This window comes from Thalia democratica, chromosome 9 (genome assembly GCF_965202585.1).
Source record: "Thalia democratica chromosome 9, ktThaDemo2.hap1.1, whole genome shotgun sequence".
Taxonomy (NCBI): Eukaryota; Metazoa; Chordata; class Thaliacea; order Salpida; family Salpidae; genus Thalia; species Thalia democratica.
This window is the reverse complement of record NC_139173.1, coordinates 34,431,261-34,457,806: the sequence shown is the minus strand read 5'-3', so window position 1 is coordinate 34,457,806 and position 26,546 is coordinate 34,431,261. Positions and strand designations below refer to the sequence as shown.

Here is a 26,546-nt window from a genome sequence, read left to right as displayed (position 1 = left end):
TATGTTACTCTGTACCCCTTATGGTGTTATTATAACACATAGCCTTATGGTGTCATCCACTGGTATAATTCTGCTTATTTCAATAGGGTTGAGTTATTAAATTCTTGAATAACATCTATCAGCATGTATCATGTATGTGTCATAAGTCAACTAAAGCTTAAAAAAACTCTTAAAGTTATATCAAAAAGTGCATGATCCAACATAAAATAGTTATGTCAGTTGAATTAGATTCCAAGCAAGTTTTTTTAAATAGATAAATAAATAAACAAAACTTTTTTCTTAAAAAAATTAAAAATACCAGTAGAAACCAACTTTTTCTCAAAATAATTAACTAATTAAATAAGTACTGTTTACTAAATTAAATATAAATTTATAAAATGATGAGAAGAAACTATTAACAAATGTCATCATTTTAGTAACTGTAGCAGAAAAATATCATTGCTGTTTAAAAAAAAAACTAAACACTATTTTGAATAAAAGTTTTTAATGCCTCATTTTATAAAAAAACTTTATTTAGAAGAAAAATTAGGTTTATAGTTTTGTTTTTAAGCATAACACTTAAAAAACAATAATTATAAAAAAAACATTTTTACTTGTATTTGTAGTACCATTTATTAACAGTTTTACAATTTTTAAACAATTGTTTTGTGCTTTTTAATTTGTACCAAATTTTAATTCATATTTAAATTTTTAACTCACCATAGTTTTAGGGTTATTGTTTTCTTATGATTTAATGTCATCAACTTCCTTTATAAAATTTACTTTTTAAACTTCAGTAATCCATTTTTATTTAACTTTTTAAACTTATATGTTTTTTAATTACTTCAAATATCAGAACAACACTAATGTTTTTATTAGTTAACACCTTTCACAAAAGAAAGTATTAAATTCTATATTATTTTTTAAGTATTATAATTAAAATACATATATTTTTTTAAACTAATCCATTTTAAAGACACTATCATGTGTAATTAACTTGTTCCTCAATACAAACAATCTACTATACAAAAATGTTTACAATAATTAAAAGTTTGTTTAAACTAAAAACATACAATAGTTGTGATAAGTTTTAGTAAATATTTTACATGTAATAAATGTCTGAAAGAGTGTTTTTTACAGATATAAATTTGTTTTATGTCAAGTAGCATGTCAGAAAGATCAAATGGTTCTGATGTGCCTTCATGCAGCTCGTTGAGTGAGAAAAATGATAAACATTTTACAAGTTAGTTGTATTATGGTTTCATTAAATATTTTAAACTATTTTAAGTTATTTCTTAAATAATAGAAGTTGACAAATTGTCAGTTCTGTTTAGAAATATCATTTAGTCCTGTTAATTAAAAATAGCCCTGAGAAAAAAAAGACCATAGGGGTAGGGTGCAAGAAAATTTACACCAAAATTAATTTTAACCCATATTTAAAGATTAGAAAACAGTTTTAACCCCTATGGTCTTTAAATTAAGTTTTTTTAGATTGCATATGTTTAAAACTATTTAATTAAAAAATTTTAAGTACTGTAGCTTATTTTACCTGATAAAGTCATCAACCCTTTATTAAAAATTTTAATTGAATTACTCATGTCTAAAAATTCAAGTTGTATCAGATCTTTCAACTGCCAAACCATCAGGGGACTAATTATCAATACATAAAATTTTTTAAAACAAGTTTTTTTAAAACTTAAATTATGAAATAGTTTTATTAAATATTTTACACTAAGTTACTCAGAAAGTTCAAGTCAAGTCAAATTGTATCAGGTTTATTAACAGCCAAGTCTTTATGATATTTGGGTAACAATAAACTTATGAATAAATGTTTTTGCATCTGTTTAAAGAAGCATCTATTTTTACCAATTATTATGCATGTAAAATACTTTATTACATGTAAAGACTCTGAAGAGTTACAATAAGTTAAAAACAATCAGAAAGTACAAGTCAAATTGCATCAGGTTTGACAACCGCCAATTCTTCTTGGGAGTTGGGCAATAAGGCTGGTGACCAGGTTGAAAAAATATTGGACCATAGAAATGAAAAGCTTGGAGTTATATACCTTGTACAGTGGAAAGGCACCTCAGAGTAAATAATTTAGTTATTTTATTATTTTTTATGCGTGATGTTTGATAAAATGATCAATGGTGTGGATAGAAATCCTTGTAGTACATAAAACATTTTTTTTTGTATTTAACTTTTTTAGTAGTTATAATTTAAATTTTTAGAATGACCTCAAAGTAAATATTTAACATTTTTTATTCATTATTATGTAAATATAATTTGTTGAGATTTGTTTTATTTATCAACTGAATGAGTTGAACATTTTTTAATAGTTTTAACAAAACTTTTATGAGCTTATTGGATATAGAAATCTTTATGATAATCATAAAAAACTGAATGCAATTTTTAGGAGATGATAGATATACAAAAACTAATTTTGTCATGAGTGTATCATAATGTTTATTTTTAAAATATGTCACACATTTTATATATACACTGCAAAGTATTTATTTATTTACTATGAGTTCCCATAAAAGAACTTTATACAAGTTTTGTAAGAAAATGTTGTTACTTATTTACCTCAACATTATTCAAAATAATTTTTATAAAATACCTATTAATATCTCAAATTGTAAGATGAAGAAAAAAAAAAACAAACAAAATCAATCAATCAAAATAAAAATGTGAAACCACTTCAAAAGTTTTAAGATTGTTTAACTTAACAAGCTTTAGGGCCGCTAGTGAATATTTACCATAAAGTTTTTGGGAGTTCAACATTAAGTTTAATGAAGCAGGGGCGTTTATTTCGTCAAAAATAGAAAATATAAAAAGTTATATTTGTGTTTAATAACTCAACAAAAGCTAGTTTTACACAGTAAAATAATTGAAATAAATCCTTAAGACCTTTTTTAGTATATGTAGATAAGTTTATAATTTGAAGGTTTATAAATGTTTAAGTCAAAAAATAGTTTTCAAACAACTAACGTTTTTTGTATCAGTTTTACAATTCAACACAGTCTGAATAACTATAACTTTGCTAGTTTTACTTGAGTATAATATTTAAGCCATATATTGCATACTTAAAAGAATCTTCAGTAAAATCCTTGCTCTTCAGTAAAATATTTAGGAAACATAAATAAAATCGACGTACTTAAAAAAAACAATTTAAATTTAAGCAAGAAAAAGACGTCATACTTGGCTAAACTAATCTAACTTAAAACTAAGTATTAATGTTTATATAAAAAAATTCTGTTTACTATTTGAATGTCTTAAACTTGAAATTGTTAAATATATTTCAATAAGCAACCAAAGTTTATCTTACTTTACGTCATATGTAAGTTTTGTTTAAGTTTAAAATTGTTCATTTGAAGAAGATACTTGGTTTTAATTTTACTTACTTAAATATTTTACTGAATCCTCTTGTTCAAATGTGTTGTAAAAAATTCCTTTAATTATGCTGTTTTAATTGTTGCATCAAAAGTTTTATCAAGTTACGTTTTGGGAAAAAGTTATTTTAATGTTTAATTAAATATTAAAACAATTTTTGTTTCATAAATATTTTAGTGCATTTCAAAATTAAACAGCAAACTTTTCACTTACTACCTTTTATCAAACTACATTTTTAAATGTTACAGTTTCAGTAAAAAACACCAAACTAAAACGTTAAACTTGACCCTGACACAGCATATTTTAAAAGTGAAATGTTGAAAAACATCTTCCCATAAGAAGTTTACATGTAATGCTTTGTATTGGTTTTGTGCTGCTATAAGTTGGAGTATCATTCCCATATACAGTGTTATACAATGGTTTGAAATAGTTTTCATAATTAATCAGGAATGAGCAAAGGTGGGAGTATGCAAGTAAAGTTGAAGAAAAATGTCCGAGACAGATGCTTGATAATTACAAAAACACACACATGAAAAGTTTGTTTTCAAAACTTTATATTTTGTTTGATAAACCTGATACACTTGACTTTTTTCTGAGAGCTTGGTGTGAGTACATGTAAAGTATTGGTAAAACTGCTTTTTATAACAGTTATAAGTTGTATACTGTACACAATCTATAATTATATTAAGGTGCCTAAGCTTTAGATATTGTTAAAATGTTTTTAGATACTAATTTGATGATTGAAGATTTCATTTTGAAACTTTAAGTCATAGTTTTGCATTACTAAGTAATTAAATTATCATAATTAATTAAAATATCAAATAAATAATCTAAAACAATACAAGTTCTATATTAATTGGAGCTATAAAAATATTAATTAATATTTCTTTGTTGTTTGTAAAAACAAATTAGATTGTTAAGGTTTTTATACAGTAAAAAAAGGTTAGGAATTAAATTTCAACATAGTTTACACAAAAGATGACCCAAAATGTGACCAAACCTTGGAATTTACTTTAAGCACATCTTAATATTAGTCTAACTTTTTTTGATTATTTCCATAAGATTACTTTTTCTTAAATTATGCCATAGTTTAAGTTTAGAGGTGTAAATTAAAAATTGACAAACCTTTTATCAAGTAAAATTTAAACACACCCAGTTTAATTTCATGGGTGGTCAAGGTGATTTTAACAAAGTTTTGTTACTTAAATGAAAGTTAAAACAGTTAAGAAGTAGTCAAATTTATATTATACAAATAATTAAATTTATATTTGACATATTCAACATAAAAAAATAATGCAATGTACCCAAATTTTTTAGTTTTTGTTTATCGTAAATTTGAAAATGTTGCTTAAAGTTTATTTAGTTTTTTAGTTTTTAGCCATAGTAGACTTTTTATTTTTATGAAAGTGTTTTTTAACAGCTTAAGAAAGATGCTGGATTTTTAAATAAATAAAAAAGGTTTTGAAGTTTCAAAATGTTATCTACTTAAAATAAAACAATATTTTTCTAAAAAAAAACTATGTATGTAATTAAAAAAAAGTTGTTGATATCAAAGTGTGAAATATTGAAAAAAAAAAGATAAAAAAGCTGTGTTGCCACACTCATGATAAATTAAGATAATTCAACTTTTTAAAACCGAGGCTTACTCAGGATAGTTTTAATATTTGTGAAAAAAATTAGATAGTTTAAAGTTTTTAAAAAAATCTCAATAGAGATCATTTCCAGATTTTGAATGAGATTTAGTTAATTTAGTTTCAATATTTGTTCTCTTAAAACTAAATACTTTTTAATTACTTGATTTTTATTTATTTTGAAAAAAATCAGGATGACTTAAGACAGTTTAAAGGTCACTCATGAAAGATTTTTGACTAAAAGAATGGCAACCCTTGAAAATTAAGAAAATCTTAAGCAAAATATTCTATTTTTTTTAATATTTTTTATTAGGAACCTATTGAACCCAATTAAAATTAAATTTTTTAATTTAAAATAATATTTCTAGCATCATTGATAAGTAAAATTTAAATAGACGACTATGAATTGTTATTATAATTTGAAATAAATATGTAGCTGTAACTTCTTCATTACAAATATTATGAACTGAGCACTGTTAAAATTTACAAAAAAAAAAAAGAATTATAAAACAATTTTATAGTTTGCTAAATAATAAAAAAACTTTATCAAATCTTCTTTTAAGACCAAAATATTTTACTTTATTAATTGTATAGCTCATTATACATGTAGATTTAAGTTTTTTCAAAATTTTAGCTAAAAAGACTAAAAAAAAACGCAAACCAGATTTATTAAACATGAAATTGACGGTTAAAACTTATAGGCACTCTAGAAAACCCAATAAGCTACTTTTTTATCATCTTTAACCTATATTTAATTTTAATTTAACCTTGTGAAGTTTTACTCACTTTTATGATTATATTTTTAAATAGAATTATTGCAAATATTTTTTTTAAAATCTAACAGTTTCAACATTCAAAACAAATACTCCATGGTAGATTCATGGTTACCTACGTATAAAATATTTAATTTTCTAACCGCTAGATTTAAAAAAAAACTTTCGGCACCTTTGATCTGTATATAGTATCTTCTTTTTGTTAAACATGTTTTATAGACATCAAATCAATTTGGGTTTTAGTAAACAAAGTTATTTCGTTATTGGAGATAAAATAACTAAAAGCTTTTGTTGTAAAAACTATTATAGTAATATGTTTGAAATCAAAGCTTACTAATTACAAAAATCTTATATGAATATAATTATACTTGAACATAAAAAAATTATTAAATTAAAAAATTAGCAAGGTTATAAATCATACTTACTACACATTTATAACAAATAGTTTAAAAAATATTATTACTTAATAATAGTTTTTTACTAACAAAGTTTAAAGTTTTTAGTATTATAAGAAATGTGATTTGAAAGTAGTTGGTAATAATTAAAGTAAAATATTAGATAAAATAAAACAAATATAAAGCGAAACAACTAAAATAAATAGATATTCAATAATAAACAAAGTTTTGCATTTTTAAAGCGTTATGTTTGTTTGTAAATATATAAACATAACATTTATTAAGCTTATGTTAGATACAACTAACTTACTGGTAAAATCGCACAAAATAAGAAAACATTTCAAAACGTTATAATTGATTACAGGTAAAAATCAGACATTAAAACTTATAGTAAACGCGCATTTATTAAAAAATAGAAACCATAAAAGCTGTTTTTGGTAATTTGTAATTGTAGCTGTTACCAAAAATAATAAAACTTCTTTTCTTTCTCAATCAATGATTGTAAAACGTATTCAAATTAAAATATAAATGTGAACAGATCGGAAACAAAATATAAGCATAAAGTAAAGTTGTTTAGAGTTGACTTCAAATTAAAAAAAGTTTTAATAAGCAGAAAAATATAGCAAGTTTATAAACAATTGCCTACATTTACTTTAAATGTGTGTAACTCTATTAACAGGTAAAGAAGCAACCGTTGAAAGTCTGAGAGTTTCGCAGAGGCTGAGGAGTCCCGAGCGTAAAGAAGAGATCAGCAGAACTCCGAAAAAGACAGATCATAGCAGAAGCAGGAGCTCTGCAAAGAAAACTCCTGCTAAGAAGCAGCCTGGAACCCCTGCTAAGAAGACTCGGACTCCTTCTAAGAAGCCTTCTAATATGACTCCTGCTAAGAAACCTCCAGTTGTTCAAGCAGATTACGAAGTTGATCAGATTCTTGGGGCCGAAGTAAAAGACGGCGTGACGTACTACAAAATTAAGTGGAAGGGTTACGACTTGTCAGTTTTTTTTTTATATTGGATAGTGTTGCTTGTTTGGTTAAGGCCATAGGGGGGGTAGAAGCCATTTTTTGACCAAAAATAACATATAGACTTATATTATAGTAAATTTCATAATCTTTCAGATGCTTTTTTTAGATTTTAAAAATATTAAGTAACTTTTTTTTTATGACCGGTTATATAAAGGGTTGTCTTAATAAAGGGTATATAAAGGGTAACTTTAAAGCCGTTTTTCTCGAGTTTTTAAAAACGGGCTTTAAAATCCATCTTATCCTTCAATTTTCAAGCAATCTTCTTCAAATTTTCAGGAAATGTTCCTTACATTATGAGAAAAAAACGTTATTTGTGAATTTTAATAATTTTAAAAAATAAAAATTTTATGACAAAAATAAAATAAAAAAAGTGATTTTTTATCAAAAAAAAATTTTTTTTTTCAAAAAAAAGGTATTTTTACTTAAAATTTTTTAAAGTCACAAATAACGTTTTTTTGTTATTGTATAAAGAATAAACTGTAAAAGTTTGAAGAAGATTGCTTATAAAATGAAGGAGGAGATAGATTTTGAATGCATTAGTCTTTTTTCGCCGTTTTAGTTTTTCCTTCCCCATAAGGAACCTGTTGTGCTGCCCGACTTTGGCCGGTCATATCTCAAAAACTAATACGAATTTTTAAAAACGGTAAAAAGCAACTTGAAGCTTAGTAAAAACTCTATAAAATAAGATCAACTTGTAAAAAACATGGCCTACCCCCCCTATGGCCTTAAATAAATAACAAAGATGATATTTGAGTATTAAGTTTATTACTAAAGAGTTTTTGAGATATGAAAATTTTGCTGTGATAATTGAAGTGTAATATGTTTGTAGGTCTAAGGACAAATTTTTATAACTTATGTACTTTTATCGGAAGAAGGCCGCAAGAGTCTTAAAGATTTTTATTGTTTAGTGTAATATTTTAGACATTGATCAAAGTTTTTAAATATAAGTTTTAGTTTTGTTAAAAAAGGAGCTTATAGAAATTTAAACTGTTTAACATTTTCAGTCGTGATTATTCGTGGGAACCCTCGCACAATTTGAACTGCCCCAAACTGATAAAGCAGTATTACAAGTCAATCAATCATCTCAATAAGTCACAAGGTTTGTTTTTAACTAGTTTTTAAATATAATTAAATTAAAGCTGATATTAGTATGTAAGCCTAGAGAGTTTAGCAGTTTTTTTTAAAAATTATAAAAAAGAATACAGAATGAAAATATTTAGCGATAATTTTACGCTGTTTTCTGTAAAATCACATGAATTATTCATTCACATTAAAGTACTGACGCTTTGACTTTAAAAAATTACTTGATAGTATTCGAGTTGACAAGCTCATAATACAAATCCCAGTTTTAAACACCAACTATGAAATTTAGTTGCTTTGTTAAAGAAAATGTTAAATTACAAACTAATTTATTTCAAAAAACGTTTACACAAACCAATTTCAGGTCCAACCGCTTCCAAAGCACTTGAAACTTCCAGGTCTAAGAGTCCAAGTGTTTCAGCATCTGTCACCCCTAAAAAAGCCCCTAAACTGACAACATCCAAAAAAGAACAAGTTTTAGAGATGAGCAGTGCCGAGTACAGTTAGTATTGTTAAATTTGTTCCATGTTGTGTTTACTGTTTTTTGTAGTACTTATGCCAGGTATAAAAGTAAACATTACAAAACTGATATTTTTGTTTTATTTAAATGAGTTTTCACAATAACCACGTTTTAAAATAAAAATATTTTCAATAAAGCTTTGTTAGAAAAAAAATATTTTTGCTGTTTATGTAGCGTTATGCGAAATTGGGTCAAATTCAAAATGTTTTCCAGGTATCTGGGTCACGCTGTACAACTGTGTGGAGAAAGAAGTGTTAAAAAGTAGAACCAGGGGGCGATCCAAAAACTACCTTGTCCTGCATTCAACTAGTAAGGGGTATGTTTAACTTTTGTTAACTTGAAAATGATACCTTCCATTAGGTTTGTTCAGTACTGTTCTTTTTGAAAAGGTGATCGATTCGGAAAAATTGAAGCGAAGTTTAATATTGTAGTTTGCTTTAATTCAAACAATAAAAAGTTCTCAACTTAAGTAGTCTTAAGAAGATTAGTTATATATATTATATATATTTTTTATTTGTAAAATATATAACTAATCTCCACAGATGTTTTGTGTCAAAACTTTATTCTAACGGCGTTTCACTGCTCTCAAATAAATTTAAAAACAGATCTACGGAGTCTCAAAAAAGCTATAAGAATTTTTTGAGATTCCGTAGATCTGTTCTTAAACTTATTTGAGAGCAGTGAAACGCCGTTAGTTGGAATAAAGTTTTGACACAAAAATATCTGTGGTATATATTCCAATAAGCTTAGCTTATCAGAATCTCCAGGATTTAACGCCTTTTAACGTTACATCTTATAACTAATCTCCTTAAGTCTAATTAAGTTGAGAACTTTATATTGTTTGATTGAAAGCAAAACACAATATTTAAAACTACACAATCAACAAAAACATCGGCGAAAGTCTGCAGAGCAGAAGCCTGAACTTTCGTATGCCGCGAGACAAGCTCAAGTTTTGTTTAACAAAAGGTTTGATCATGCCAATTCGATCCTCAGACCACAAGCCCTCGGTAGACTGAGAAGAGTCCTTATTAGGTCTCATTTCAGTCTACCGAAGGCTTGTAGTCTGATGATCGAATTGAAATGATCAACCCTTTTGATAAAAACAAAACATTTGAAATAATTTGGTTCATGTTATTTTTTTAACTTTAGAAGTTTGTTGATAATGATAGTCGTCCAATAAACTGCTATTTAAACTGTTATAAATGTAACATTTGAACTCATAAATTCCAACAAGTTGTTTAAAGTAAAGTTGTTATGGAAGACTGTTTACAGACTGAAATATAGTATTTTGTTAATCTGCCCAATAAAAACATGTAATTTTTATTTATCCTTTCAGTGATGTAAAGTGTTGGGTGAACGTCAATAAAATGGAAAATCACCAGTTAATCAAAGAATTCGAGGAAAAACAAAAAGAAACAGGTTATTTGACATTAGTGATTTGAAATTTTATTTTATAAGTTTTAGTTTTATTCTTAAAGATTTAAAAATAGGTAAATGTCAAATTTTAAATGTATAAAGGTTGAGCCTTTTTTTTTTATTTAAACAAAGTAAAGTAAAGAAAATGTACGGTACTAGATGTTTTTATCTTTTAAGTTGGTTTTTAAAGTTAATGCTTATATTAGAGCATCTATAAACTCTACATATTTTTAAAGTAATTTAAATTTTCATAGCATAAACAAGTGTACTTACTTATTGTTACTCATAAGGTAATTAAAAAAACATTGATTACAAACTTCAATTACAGAAAAACCTGCTGTTCAAAGGACCAGAACGCCAATTAGAAGGAAGAGAAAGTCTATTTACGCAACCCCTCCTACTATACAAGGTATGTTAAATGTTTGATATTATTAATAAATAAATATATTGACATCAAATAAGAAAATCTATTTACGCAACCCCTCCTACTACGCAAGGTATATTAAATGTTTGATATTATTAATTAATAAATATATTTATATCAAATAAAAAAATCTATTTACCAACCCCTCCTAGTATGACAGGTATGTCTGATGTAAAATATAAAAATTGATATTTAAGAGTAAATACTTTACTTCTCTATACTTAGTATGTAGGGTTAACATTTATGTATAATAAGTGTTAAATGTTAAAAAGTAACCTGATATGCCAGGCATATTGCGTTTTTAATAAAAACAAACTTAAATAAACATAATATTTTATAGAAAATTATTGTACCGTACATCTTCCAGTATGGAAGGTATATTATATATAAATAAAAATAATCTATATAAGTTTATAATATAAACAAGGTTAATTTTTATGGTCTGACATTTTAAGAAATTAAATTTGGTAGCTGATAAATATTAAGTGCGTATATGTTAATTTCTAAAGCAGGGTTTCCCAAAGTGGGCGATATCGCCCCCCTGGGGGCGATTTTAGTATTTTGGGGGGCGATAATTAGTAAGGGGGCGAAAGGGTGGGCGATAACTAGTAAGGGGGCGAAAAGGGGGCGATTTTGGATTTTTAGGTTAACATAACATTTTTACTTTTTATTATTCAATTTTTCTAATTTTAGCTTGCTATTAATTGAACCTGTGGTAAAACTTAAACAAAAAAGTTTATTGTGTTTATGTAAAATATAGAGAAAAAAATCAAGTACTTATGACTCCTACTTTCAAGTTAATTACATACTTTCAGATATATATTTTCTTATTTAACACTTACATAGATCATAGACGATCGGAATTCTTTTCACTATTTTTTAACCTAACATATATGTTATTTAGGATCATAAATGGTTTGTAAAAATCTATGTTTTCTATATTAACTACCACCTCATGATATTTCCAATTGTTTTTTGAAAAGTCATTAAGTTAGACTAAGAAATAAAACTATACAGGGTCGCCAATTTACCTAGAAAAACCTGGAATTTAACAATAAGGCAAAAAAAAAATTTTTAATCTGGAATTTTTAACAGTTTAAACATATTAAGTAGTAAAATTTCGATTTGACACAAAAGAGCTATCATATAGATAAAATAAACGACTCACAGGAAACCTTCTCCGACTTATAAACTGACCTTGAACTTAAAGTAATTTTTTCCAAAGAACAAAATGAAAGCTTTTGGACTCAACAAAAACTAAGGTAAAAGTATCCAATCATTTGAGAGGAATTTAGATTGTTCTGTAGAGTTTTTCCTTCTAGCTATGTTGTTGAGAAAGCTTTCAGTTTAATTATCAACATCTTGAGCAAAATATCTAATCTAGATATTTGTAAAGGAGGTGACTTGAGGCTTTATTTGACTGATTTAGAATCAGATTAGAAAAACTTGCAAGCCGACATGAATCTCATCCTTCGCATTATATTAGAATTCAGTAGCAGACATTATTTTATGAAAGCTTTATTTATTTATTTGATCTTTTAAAATACTTCTTGTTTAACTTGGTTTGTATTGTATTTAAGTAGTCTTTTTATATCAAAAATTCTTTTAAGTTATTTATTCTATAACAGGTTTGCATAATGCCTAATAAATATTAATTACGGTAGACTTCCTCTTGAGTTCGCACTTTTTACCTAAACAAATTGCAAACTTATACTTTCTTAAATTTAATTTAAATAAAGTCTATTACTAACTAAGTATTAAGAAAACAAAAAATACACAAAATTTAATAGCTTATATAGATCTTTTTTTTTATGAATGTTTGTTTTATGTTTTAGTTGATTTCATGTTTATTCATAACGGTATTGCATATAACGTATTTAAATTTATCATTTTGTATAAAAAAATGGTAATAATTTTTGAGTTTAAACTTTTTTTTTTGTTCAAAGTGCGAATTGAAGAGAAAGTCTACTGTATTTATAAAATGTTTTATGTTTTAAATATGTTAATAGCTTTGTTTTTACCTGGTTAATTTTGTAGTTTATATTTGTCGATTTACATTACACTAAAAGTTTTTATAGCATAGTGGTTAAAGTATTTGTTTGAAAGAAATTTATATTTTTGTTATTACTTGTTTAATCTGTATAAACAATAAAAACTTGATAACCATTAAAGTTTTTATTTCAAAAGTTATTTTTGGTTTTAAAATAGTATAGATTTGATGTCTCTATTTGAAATAACTTCAAATTTTTCATTTAAAAGATTATTAAACTCAAATTATTTTCTAACTTGATTTTTTACTGTTAGAATATATATATATTTTATAATTTTAAACTATTAATACAACTGTTATTTGTTTTATCTTATTTTTTAAAATATTAGCAATTACAATATGTTGTTTATTTTAATAGTTCAACACTAGCTTTTAGTTTTTCACTATTTTCTTCTGGTAAAATATTAAAGGCTAATAACTAGAGAAAAAATAAAATTAAACATTATTAAATAAGCACTCAAAAAGACTGCTACAGTTACAAAAGAAAGTTTTAATACAATTAAAAGAATTTTTTAATTGATTACTTTCTGTTCACAGAATTTACTGTAAAACATTTGATGTTTTGAATCTAAATGAAGAAAAAAAATTTTAAAATTAAAGTATCGTTTCCTAAAGGTTATTTTAAGTCAAATACTATTTAATGGTATTCCTTTAAAAAACATATAGTTTAAAAAGTTTTAAATTAAATTTTTAATTTTACAACTAACTTGATTATGATATATCTTAGCATTGTAATTAATAATTTTACTGCATAAACAGAAGCTATTGATAAACCCACTTTTCATGTGAGATAATCAACAAGTCGGTCAAACTTCCTAAAAAAAGCAACAATGTTTTAATATTTATTTCATTATGTTTAAAAAAATCTGTTCATTCTGTTATAGTTTTTTAATCTCTGGTATTTAATTTTAAAATCAGCCTATTTATAAAATAATTTAAACATTTTGTGCGGCTTAAATAAGTTACTTAGTATTCACTCTAAATGTCCGAAATTCTTTAAATGAGAGATAGTTATAATGTCAGGTTTCAGTTAAGATTTCAGATGGGTAACTTACGGTCCAGATCCAATCAAATTTCGACCCGCCAAGTAACTACTTGTACAAAATAAACAAAATTTAGTTTTTTGATGCTTTTGATTTTGAAATACACTTTCAATTTGGTTTTCAGTTACTTTAGTATATCCTAGATCACAGTAATAGTAAATCATTTTATTATAATTATGCTCAAGTTTTTTAGTTTTCTATATGTTTTTTCTTTAAATTATGCAGCCCGCAATTACATTTTTTTAAAGAGTTGAAACAAGAAAAGATTTTTTAGTAAATATGAATTGCTGACTACAAAAGTTGTCCACCACTACCCTAAAAGTTTCATTAGTTTCAAAACAATTAATATTTAAACAGGATGATCACTGATTACACAAGGCTTTTAATACTTATTTCAATACACTTTACTGGGCTTATAAGAAAACAACAGTAACTTATTTTCTCAAGCCCTGTAAACTAATTTGAACACAGCCCAAAAGTGCGTGTATAAGAAATACCAAACTAAATTACATTTCGAACACAACTTTTTTGGCTAAAAAGTTTGTACTCAAGAGAAAAACTACTTTTTAAAATCGTGGGGGGCGATTATTTTTCAAATTTCTGAAAAGGGGGCGATTTAGTAAATGAGTTTGGGAAACCCTGTTCTAAAGCTTTGATAAATACACAAGTATGCTATTTAAAGTAATGAAACTAATCAATTTAAAACTAAAAAATTTTAATTCTAACATGATTGAGCTAAATTTGCAAAAAAATTGATAGTCAGTAAAAATTAAATACTTTTTTTTATTTGTTTAGTCATAAGAGAAATTATTCTTTACTTAATATTAACGTTAATTATATAAATCATTTTACAATTTAATTAGCTGAAATGATAGATGCAATTTATTTGTTTACAAGATTTTTTGTGCAATCTATTTAAGGAAGTTATAGAGCTATTGTTAAAATTTTGTGGTTGTTTTTGAAATCTTTTCAACTTTTTGTTGTGGTTTGTTTCAAACTTTGCATCAGAAAATATATTTTGTTTTCAAATGCACATAATTGTGCTAATTTTATGCAACCACACCAAATAAGTCTTATCTAATGAAGTATTTAAAATACTTAAGTTTTAATTAAAAAAAAATAAAATAAAGAAATAAGGAAGTGTGTATGGATTTTATTTTAATCGTTTTCAAAAGTTTAGTTTAAAAAAACTTCTACTTATTTTTAATTTAAAAGCTTACTCTTAAGTCCTAAAGTTCAGTAGAACTTTTGTCGTTGTGTAGAAATTGTTAGCTGTACTTTAGTGTCATTATTAACTAATTTTTAAACGCCTTTCAAAATAACAGAAAAAGAAAGCTTAATTTTTTATTGTTGCAACATACTTTTAAACATTTAAAAAAACTTTTCTTACTTTAACTCGTTTTTACAACTAAGTAGAAATATTGTTTTATACCTTACAAGTTCTGTAATTCAGTTTAAACAGTAAATTTTCATCAACTAATCAAAAACGTCCATTTTCAGTGGCGCCAAAGAAGCCGACGAAAAGGGCTTTTGTCGACAGCGACTTCGAACTGATACAAGGTAGGAGGGTCGCGAACAGCAAGGTGGAGTACCGGGTCGTGTTCTGCAGTGTGGACGGTATTGAAAGCTGGGTCGATGTCGCAAAGCTGGTCAACTCCAGGGAGGCTTTGAAATATGAGATGCAGTACAATAAGGATCATCCAAATGGTTTGATATTTTGATTATTATTTTATATTATTATTAATGTTTTTGATTTAAAGTATTTGTATTGCTGAAGTATTAGATACAATACGATAAGGATCATCCGAATGGTTTAATATTGGATTGTTGTTGTTATTTATATAAATATTGTTATTAACATTTTTGATTTAACGTATTTGTATTACCAAAGTATGAGATGCAGTATAATAAGGATCACCCAAATGGTTTGATATTTTATTTTTTATATTTTTTTTGTTTTATATTGTTATTATTCTATATTATTATTGTTAATATTTTTGTTTTAATGTATTTGTATTTTTCAAGTATGAGATGCAGTATAATAAGGATCACCCAAATGGTTTGATATTGGATTATTATTTCATATTGTTATTGTTTTTTTTGATTTAACGTATTTGTATTACCAAAGTATGAGATGCAGTACAACAAGGATCACCCAAATGGTTTGATGTTGGATTAATAAAAAATAATATCATGTTGCATTATTATACTGAATTGTTATTATTTTTAATTTAATAGATTTACTACCCTGTACTACTGTACAATCAAGATCATCCGCAACGTTTAAATAAAAAATTGTTTAATATTTTTATATTGAAGGTATTATTATATTTAAAATTTATTTTTACCTTTATACTACTACAATCAGGATCACCCAAATGGTTTAATTAGAAAATAATGATATAATTATATTGAAGTATATAGTGTTGTTAGTTTAATGGATGTTTTACTTTGTATCTAGTACAATCAGGATCACCCAAATGGTTTAATTAGAAAATAATGATATAATTATATTGAAGTATATAGTGTTGTTAGTTTAATGGATGTTTTACTTTGTATCTAGTACAATCAGGATCATCCACAAGGTTTGATATTTATTTTTTAATAAGTTATCTTTTTAATATAGTCATTTTAAAAATATTATTATACAATCATGATCATCCAAAGGTTTGGTAGATATAATTTTATTATAGCATTTATTTTTTTAGTAAAAGAAGTATTACTGTTGTAAATATTATAAGTTTATTTTGAATTTTTTGTTACATTTATATGAACAATCATGATCATTAATAATATTTTTTAAAAAAGTTAAAGAAACAAATGATAGTATATTTAAAAGTAGTTGACAAGGATTTCAAAAAATAAAACAGTATATTATCAATCGAATACAATAAGTTTACTAATGCTAATTTTAATTCTTTAAATATTAAAATCATTTACTGTAATTGTATTGTAATTTACTAATTTATGTTTTTAAAAAAAAAATAATCTAAAACAACAAGATGGTTTAGATTAAAAATAACACAAGTTTTAATCCTTATTATAATTGACTTTAATCATGTTGAAAAAAGTTCTTAAATCTTCAATTACCAAAGTTTTTAACTTATTTTTTGAAGTTACTTATTCAATAAATAAATTTAAATAAAGATTATCAAAAAATGAAAGCATTAGCATAACTTTTTATGAAATTAAAAAAACTTTTGCACAGTTAAACACAAAAATAGAAAGCGGGTAAACACTGAACACTAGTAAAGTATAATTAAGTACAGTACAAAAAGTTTTTAAAAGTTAACATATGTTTAAAACTAAAAATGTGTAATTTTTCTAACAAACACAGAAACATCAAAAGTACCAGGTTCAAGGTTTCAATAAAAACAGAAGAATAAAACAAATAACTGCTTTGTAGAAATAATATAGAAAGTTTATTATTAATATTTAAATTAAGGTTTCAATAGAAACGGATAAACATAAAAAAGAAATAAAACTGTAAATATAAAATATATTTCATTTTTACAGAACCATCAACAGTAGCGAAATTCAAGGTTTCAATTGAAACAGAAGAACAGAGTTACGAGATTGAAAAAGTTTATTCGAAATGCGATTTCGACGGGGTTACCAGATACTTGGTTAAGTGGAAGGGATTCGGAAAGTTAGTAATTTATTATATTGAATTAATTTTTAGTTTTATTTTGAGCTTCGTTTAATGAATTTTTGTATTTTGAAGTTAAGTTTTGTCTTAAAATATTAGAAAAATAACAGAATTCAGTATATATATCTAATTTAACTATGACAGGATGTTATTTAGGCTATACTCGAACTATACCTTTGTTTTTAAATTAAATTGAACTTTAATGAAATAAAGTTAAAGTTTTCAATTTTGGTATAAGCTATATCAATTAAATTTTACGTTTTTAATTTAAGTATTAATTAAATTATATAAGTTTTTGTTTTTAATTTGAAGAAATTTAATTCAGTCCTAATTTATTATTTAGTTTATAAACAAAAAAATTTGGAAATGTTACCTACAAGTTTAGAAACAAAACAAATAAATGGTTTTTAATACATTTTACTTCAATCAACAATTTAAATGGTAGTTTATTTGTTTTGATTGTGACAACAATTCAGTTCATTCGGTTTAAGAACTAAACTGAATAAACAATTTATCATTTAGCTTAATTGGTTGATGCAGTTTTTAAAATCAAACTTTTAATATCCTCATAAGTTGCGCAGTTGTATAAACTTTAGTTTATAATTTGAAATAGCTGCCTGCAAATAAAAAGTATGCATTAATAAAGAAAACTTTATTGAAAGTTCTCTACAAAACTATTAGGTTTCTGAATTAACATTTGAATACATAAACTGAAACAGCTGTATAAAATAAAGTTTGATTTTTTGCATTTAACTTATATAAAAGCACGTATGTAAACTTCAAAGACAGACTTTCATTTTGCACTATTTATTCTTAGCTTTTGCACAACCTTAAAAGTTCAATTTTTTGTTTATCAAAGAGCTTTTACGAAAGTTCAGCTATTACGTAATAATGTAAAGGTTGTGATATATGAAAATTTTAAATGAAGTTTTAATGGTAATTCAAGCGTCCATAATTAAATATTTTAAAGATCATTGAGTCAATATTTCTTAAAACTATAGTAAAACACTTGTAAAGAAAATATTTTAAAACTCAATTCTGCGTGATGTTACTCATTTTTAATATTTTCAGTATTTTATATTTGAATATAAGCACAACAATATAGCATCAAGGAAATTATAAGCTAAATAAGATTGCTTATAAGTTTAAATAGTTACTAATTTAGTAATTTTTATATCAGTTTATAGAATTGTGAAAAAATAGTTATGAAATAATAGTCTTTATTTTCATAAAAATACATTTAATTCTCAATAGATGAATTTAATTAAAAATAAAGTAAAACAGATGAAGTTTTATGAAATCTACTATTAATTACTAATGTATACTAATTTTAATGGTTACATGACAATTCAAATTCGGACAACTCAAACTCCGACAATTCAAATTCTTAAAAAAATATTTAAAAGACTATATCTCAAAAAGTAATATAAATTTGAAAAAAAAAGCATATGTAGATCTTATTAAAATCTACAAGCCACTTTTTACTTTTTGCAAAATCTTAAGTATTTTTCAAGATATTTCAAAATTACTAAAAATAACTATGTTTTTTACTTTATATAAACCAGATCTCAAAAAATATTTAATGTTTCAAAAAGAAAAAAATGGCTTGTAGATATTAATAGGACCTACATATTTATTTTTTATACTTAACAAATGTACATTACTTTTTTAGCTGTGACCCTTTTAATTATTTTTTTAGAATTTGAATTGTCTGAATTTGAATAGTCGTGTACATAATTTTAATATTGACATTTAAAATCAAATATTTAAATAATAACTCCAAATAACTTAAAGTATACTTGATTGATAAATAGCTAATTAATATATAATTGTAATAGATATGTCACAATTAATTTTTGGTAAGTTATTAAAATAAAGAATAGTTAGTTAGAAATATCTATGCATAGTTTGATATTAGTAGTAATGTTTTTATCATCATTTAATTTACTAAATATAACATTTTTAGTTAATACATGGGAACCTGTTAGAGTGTTCCGAAAACTTTGACTATACTAATCATAATATATTAAATAAAATATATAATTTAATTATGTAATTATATAGTATATAATTTTTATATAATATTATATGAAATATATATGTTATAAAATATTTTTTTTCGAAAATGTTAATAATGTTATCTTATATTTAAAAAACATAAAATATAAAAATAATAATATGTTTAAAATATGTATTGTAAAATTATAAAGCATTATATAACTTTTATACACAAAAAAATAATAAAAATATTTATTTTTCCTCAGTGCATTTTATTCAAACTTATTTTTTCCACAGCGAACATACTAACTTACATGAATTTGTTAAATAATTTTTTATTAATAAATTAAACTTAGCTAATTTAAATAATTATATTTTTCACAGTGAGCATGCTGACTTACATGAGTTTGTTAAATAAAATTTTAAATAATAAATCAAACTTTACAAATTTAAGTAATTATTTTTCTCCACAGTGAACACGACACTTGGGAACCGATCGAGTGTTTCGACAACCTGGACCTCATCAGGGAGTTTGAGGAAAACTACAAGAAGCCCCGAAGTCGCCATGACGACATACAGGAGGTCATGAAGAGGATCAGAGGGACCCCGCAGAGATCAGTCAAGCGGAAAAGAAGGTCCCTGAGCAGGGTTGGCAAGCAGAAGAAAGTTAAGATCGAGCCTGGGATTGATGAAGTTCCTGTGGAAAGTTTAAGCAAAGTTCCTGTAGACAATTCGAGTAAAGTTCCTGCGGAAAATTCAAGTGAGGTTTCCGTGGAAAGTCCTAGGGAAGCTCCTGTAGAAAGTTTAAGCAAAATTCCTGTGAAAAATTCGAGTAAAGTTCCTGCGGAAAGTTCAAGTGAAATCCCTGTCGAATGTTTTAGTGAAGCTCCTGTGGAAAGCGTTAATAAAAATACTGTGGAAAGTTTTAGTGAAGTTCCTGCGGAAAGTTCTAGCGAAGATCCTGTGGAAAATATGAGTGAAGTTTCGCAGGAACTAGTTGAAAAGATGGATTGCGATGAAAACGATGAAATTGAACAACTCAAAGTAGTGGCAGAAAATGTTGAAACACCTGCAGCTATTTCAACTAATAATAAGTCGTTGACCCAAGAAAACGCTGCAGAGAATTCAACCAATGAGGAGACTGCAGTTGAAAATTCAGCCACTGAGGTTGCTCAAAGTTCCGAGGCCGAAGAGGCCGTTAATGTTGAGACTGTTACGTCACAGAATGCCCAGCAAGTTGGTGCTGAAGACATTCCAGTTGAAATCAAACTTGAAACAAACAAAGAAGAAACCACGACCAACTCAAACAATGAAAACAGCGGTTTGGTTTCTTTAAAAACAAACGAAGATGTTGGTTGCAGTAACAAGGAGGTCTCTGATGGCGCGGCTGAAGTTCCTGAAATCGATTTGGAAGAAGAGCCGGCAACTCAACATGCTGATGAACCGTCGGAGAGCAAGAAAATGGACGAAGCTGAGATCGAGAAGCAGATCGAATCGCTGCTGGGTGTTTGTGATGATAATCAAGAAAGTGTTACGTTGGATCAACAGGCAGATGCTTCACCGTCTTCGTCGGCCCCACTGGGTAAAAGTGGGGAAGTTGATGATGGTTGTTCTAGAGAAGGTGTTTCCCCTCATGAGAAAGCGGAACAAGCTGCCATCGAAAAAGAAGTGTTTTCTGTTGATAAGAGTTGTGATAAAGTAAGAAATGAGGAAAAAGTTGAAAATGACGAGAAGGAGTTTTCCGATTCAGACGAGAGCTTAGGTTTGGTTGAAAACCAGGAAAAAGTTGAGAATGATGCAAGTGTTTCCGCCTCGGAGAAAAACCCTGAAAGAGTTGGTGATAGTTCCTTAGTTGAAAATGCTGAAGAAAAAGTTTCAGTTTTAGTGGATAGCGCAGGCCTGGTGAAAACCCAGAAAGAAACTGAAACTGAAAAACCTGAAGAGAAAAATTCTGTTTTGGAAGAAGAAAATGCTTCAACAAAGACTTTGGAAAAAGCTGAAACCGAAACAGTTGAAATAAAAGCTCCTGCTTCAGAAGAGAGTGCTCAGGTACAAACTCAGGAGGAAAATAATGCTGCTTGTTCAACTAAAAAGCAGGAAACATTGGGAAGTGAAGAAAAAGTCCCTGGTTTAGGAGAGAAAGGTGAAGATAAAAAACCAGTTCTAAATACAAGTTCCAGCAATGAAAACTGCGGAATATTAGGAGAAGCAAGCAAAAAATCAGGAGATGTTAGTAAAGTCTTAGGAATATTAGGAGAAGCAATTCAAAACTCGGGAATCTTGGAAAACGTCAGTAAAAACTCGGGAATTTTAGGAGACGCAAACAAAAGTTCAGGAAGTAAAAGCTCAGGATTGTCGGAAAACGTCAGCAACGTTTCAGGGATTTTAGGAGACGCGAGCGAAAACGCAGGGATTTCAGGTAAAAACCCTGTAATTTCAGAAAACAAAACTTCAGAAGTGTTAGGAGACGCAAACAAAAGCTCAGGAAACGCCAGCAACGTCTCAGGAATCTTATCGGACGCCATCAAGAGCTCGGGAATCTTGGAGGACGTGAAGACCGACAACAACTCGGAAAGCAAGCAGGAAGAAGAGGATGGTTGGAGCGATGATGGAGGTGATGTATACGAGCCAGCTTACGAGTGGGAAGTAGATTACATTTGTGATAAAAAATTAATTGAAAACATCACCTACTACAAAGTTAAATGGAAGGGTTATGATGAGTTAGTTGTTTATTTAATATTTGTAAATTAATAAATATGAGCTATTTTATGATTACATTTGTGATAAAAAATTAATTGAAAACATCACCTACTACAAAGTTAAATGGAAGGGTTATGACGAGTTAGTTGTTTTTTTAATATTTGTAAACTAATTAATATTAGTTATTTTATGATTACATTTGCGATAAAAAGTTGATTGAAAACATCACCTACTACAAAGATAAATGGAAGGGTTATGACGAGTTAGTTGTTTAATTAATATTTGTAAATTAATAAATATTAGTTATTTTATGATTACATTTGCGATAAAAAGTTGATTGAAAACATCACCTACTACAAAGTTAAATGGAAGGGTTTTGACGAGTTAGTTATTTTATTTAATATTTGTAAATTAATAAGTATTAGTTATTTTATGATTACATTTGCGATAAAAGTTGATTGAAAACATCACCTACTACAAAGTTAAATGGAAGGGTTATGACGAGTTAGTTATTTTATTTAATATTTGTAAATTAATAAGTATTAGTTATTTTATGATTACATTTGCGATAAAAAGTTGATTGAAAACATCACCTACTACAAAGTTAAGTGGAAGGGTTATGACGAGTTAGTTGTTTATTTAACATTTGTAAATTAATAAATATTAGTTATTTTATGATTACATTTGCGATAAAAAGTTGATTGAAAACATCACTTACTACAAAGTTAAATGGAAGGGTTATGATGAGTTAGTTGTTCATTTAATATTTGTAAATTAATAAATATTAGTTATTTTATGATTACATTTGCGATAAAAAGTTGATTGAAAACATCAGCTACTACAAAGTTAAATGGAAGGGTTATGACGAGTTAGTTGTTCATTTAATATTTGTAAATTAATAAATATTAGTTATTTTATGATTACATTTGCGATAAAAAATTGATTGAAAATATCACCTACTACAAAGTTAAGTGGAAGGGTTATGATGAGTTAGTTGTTCATTTAATATTTGTAAATTAATAAGTATTAGTTATTTTATGATTACATTTGCGATAAAAAGTTGATTGAAAACATCACCTACCACAAAGTTAAGTGGAAGGGTTATGACGAGTTAGTTATTCATTTAATATTTGTAAATTAATAAATATTAGTTATTTTATGATTACATTTGCGATAAAAAGTTGATTGAAAACATCACTTACTACAAAGTTAAATGGAAGGGTTATGACGAGTTAGTTGTTTATTTAATATTTGTAAATTATTAAATATTAGTTATTTTATAATTACATTTGTGATAAAAAATTAATTGAAAACATCACTTACCACAAAGTTAATTGGAAGGGTTATGACGAGTTAGTTGTTTATTTATTGTTTGTAAATACTAATTTACTTGGTAATTTTAAATAATAATTTTTTTTTTCAATTTAATGACTTAGATGTTATATTTCAGTTATTTGTATTCTTATTGTTTAATCAAGTTAGTTTATAGTAATAAAAAATGTATTTAATAAAAAAACTAAAATACAAAGTTAAAATACAGTTTTTAAGATAAATTTACAAAAATAATTTTTTTCAAAGCTATTTTACAGTACTTGATGTGTTACATAGAAAAAAGTACTAATAAACTTTTTGATAAAAGTTACTACATTAGTTGATAGCTGTTGTTGAAATTTTATTTTTATTTTTTTTATTCCTTAAGAGTTGCAATTGCACAATCAAAATGTGTAATATTTATATTATATTCAGCAATAAATTCAGTTCAAAAATGTGATTATGTAAAAGTTTTATTAAAAAGGAAACAACTTTTATGAGGAAGTAGTAAAATAATTAAGTTTTTAAATTGCAACTAACACTTGAGTATTGAGAAAAAAATCGTTCATTAATCTAAAAGATTATAATCATGTAATATTATCAAATCATAAAAGTTTTTAATTTTTTTTGCAGAGTTTTTACAACTTGGGAGATTGTTGAAAGAATTCCAAAACCTGAAGAAGCCATCAATATTTTTGAAGAAAATTTGAAAAGTTGGTAATGTTTTGTATTTAAAATATATTTATATTTAATTATTTATAGGACTATTTATCTTAAAACAACCTGAAATGTTTTAAGTACTGGCTGTGTAAAACTTTTACTAATTTCATTATGAACTAATTAAAAAACTCATTTAATGTTTATAGTGACTTGATAAATATTTACATTCATTATAGAATAAATATTTGAACTTATTTAATAAAAATTTAAAGTTATACAAATAATGTTGGAATTTATTTAATACATTATTTTACAGAGTCTTCACCCAGGCCAATTCCATCACAGTAACTTATCATAGGGCAGCCAGCAATAACATAGACATTCTTTGTTAGTTTAAATTGATAAATTGTTTTGAATTAACAACAATAATTTACATTTGGAAAATTAACAATAAATATGTTGTAATATGATATTTAAAAAAACATTGTTTGTTAGTTTGTTGTAAAGTTTCATTTAAATAACTTTATGTAGAGATAAACTAAACAAATGAATTGTATTTATTTGTATTTAAATTTTTATCGCCATTTAATTTTTCAACATAATTAATTAAAACAGTATTAAGTTGTTTACCAATAATGTAATTTTTATCCTAAGTTTCATTTTACTTCGAGTCTTCAAAACCCGCAAGCAATTAAATTCATATAATAAATTAAAAAATAATGTTAAAACTCAATTAAACTTGATTTTTTTCTAGATATTGAACGAAGATGGAAGAAAACTAAATGAAAAATTTCTTCTTTAATTACTTTCGTTCTAAGTTCTTTAAATGGTAGCTTTTTATTTATCTGGTTTAATACCAAATATTTTATATTTAATACGAACCCAAGAACTTATTTTAAGTGAATTTCTTGAGATTATTTTTAAGTTCCAAATTTCAAGAAAAAGAAATTTTATGTCTGTGATGATGTAAATTAAAAAAAAAAACAGATAGTGATAATTTTTTGAAATTAGTCTAAATAATGAGAATATTTCAATTTTATTAGTATTTATTTTTAATTAAAGTCTAATAGCTAAATTTAAGTGGACTTCTTGAGATTATTTTTAAGTTTTTAATTTTAAGGAAAAGTATTTATAGTGATGCTAAATTTTGGTAAGAAAACAAATAATAAGGTTTTTTTCCACAATTAGTCTCAATACGTTCTTAATTAAAATTAAGTTCATCATGTTTTTTCTTTTTCGTTCTTTACCTAGGTTGTTTTTATTCGATGAAATACATTTTAAGTATTTTATTAGTTTTTAAATCATGCAGTTTTTGTTGATAAAACAATTGTATGTTGATTTTAAACAAAGCTAGAAGCTGAATATTTCTTTTAGTTTCGTTTTTGCTTTCTTTGCAAAATTGAGTTTCTTTATACTTCGACAAAGTTGCTAGAACTTTTTTATTATGTGCATTCTTCTAAACTCTGCACACAGCCGAAACTTTTATTGCAAAAGTTTTATTACTAATTTTAATGATTAAACTTTTTATCTGAAAAGTTGTTTCTTGAATAAGGCATTGTGTAAGTTTTTTCTTCGATGCCTTGAATTTATGATGAATAAATTATTTCGTTTGAAACACCAGAACTTAATTTATTTCAAAGCTGTACTTAATAGAGTATTTGAAGTTTTAAACAAACTGTAAAAAGTTTTAATTTATTTAAAGTTTCGACATAAATAGTAAAGTAGCTAGTAAAATAATGATAATTAAATAATTTTTTGAAAACTATTGTTAAAGTCAGTTATTTATAAATTTTGGAAATAAATATATAGTGTTTTTACATATTCTTAGCAAACAACTTATTATAAAACAATTCAAAAGAGTATATTTTTAAGTTTTATTATAACTCAATAATTTGTTTTAAGTGTTAAGAAAGACATTTTTACATGGTTGTCAGATTTTCTTGGCCTATAAAACAACGTAAGTAAAAAAATTCATGATCAATTTGTACTAAATAAAACAAAATTTTCTAAAACATAAGCACAACCATTAAAAAAAGTTTTCAATTTTAAATGATATTCAGGTAGTAGCTTTATCGGTTAAATTACTACTCGGAAAAAAATTAGGCCTTTGTTACAACTAAATCTATGATAAAAAATTTAATTGAAACGATCACCTACTACAAAGATAAATGGAACGGTTATGACGAGTTAGTTGTTTAACTATTAATACTGTTTTTGTTTTAATAAAAACAATTAGCGCCCTTAAAACTTGGTCTAAGAGCCTGGCGTAGAAAGGAGCCTTTCGGTTATCAAGGATTTATTTTATAGGACTTAATATATATCATGTTTGTCAAAGTGTAATTTTAATAAAAGTATAGAAGAAATAGAATTAGAAAATTTTTTAGTGTTTTAAGTCAGGTAAAAAACTAAGTGAGTACTCAAAAGCTTCAAAAAACTTTTTTATATATTGCAATCAACAAAATAAAGCTGTATTGTTTAATAGAATTTTTATCAATATTTT

At 25.6% G+C, this 26,546-nt stretch overlaps 1 protein-coding gene across 1 annotated transcript; it reads left to right on the top strand.

Annotated features, from left to right (window-relative positions):
* Positions 1–1,146: 1,146 nt before the first annotated feature.
* On the top strand, positions 1,147–25,126 carry LOC145845223 (uncharacterized). Its single transcript, XM_082952647.1, has 15 exons — positions 1,147–1,222; positions 1,944–2,070; positions 3,820–3,908; positions 6,851–7,163; positions 8,200–8,294; positions 8,640–8,777; positions 9,009–9,111; positions 10,132–10,214; positions 10,540–10,620; positions 15,229–15,435; positions 17,245–17,377; positions 19,849–22,095; positions 24,020–24,099; positions 24,363–24,433; positions 24,801–25,126. The coding sequence occupies exons 1-14, from the start codon at positions 1,147–1,149 to the stop codon at positions 24,392–24,394; spliced, it is 3,804 nt and encodes a 1,267-aa protein (XP_082808773.1). The 3' UTR covers positions 24,395–24,433; positions 24,801–25,126.
* The last annotated feature ends 1,420 nt before the right edge of the window (positions 25,127–26,546 follow it).

What these genes read in the sequence shown, in the direction of transcription:
- LOC145845223 (XM_082952647.1), top strand. Translation starts at nt 1,147, where the DNA reads ATGTCAGAAAGATCAAATGGTTCTGATGTGCCTTCATGCAGCTCGTTG. An exon ending in TCATCTCAATAAGTCACAAG is followed by an intron (nt 8,295 to 8,639) that starts GTTTGTTTTTAA and finishes AACCAATTTCAG; the next exon opens with GTCCAACCGCTTCCAAAGCA. An exon ending in CAATAAGGATCATCCAAATG is followed by an intron (nt 15,436 to 17,244) that starts GTTTGATATTTT and finishes TCATTTTTACAG; the next exon opens with AACCATCAACAGTAGCGAAA.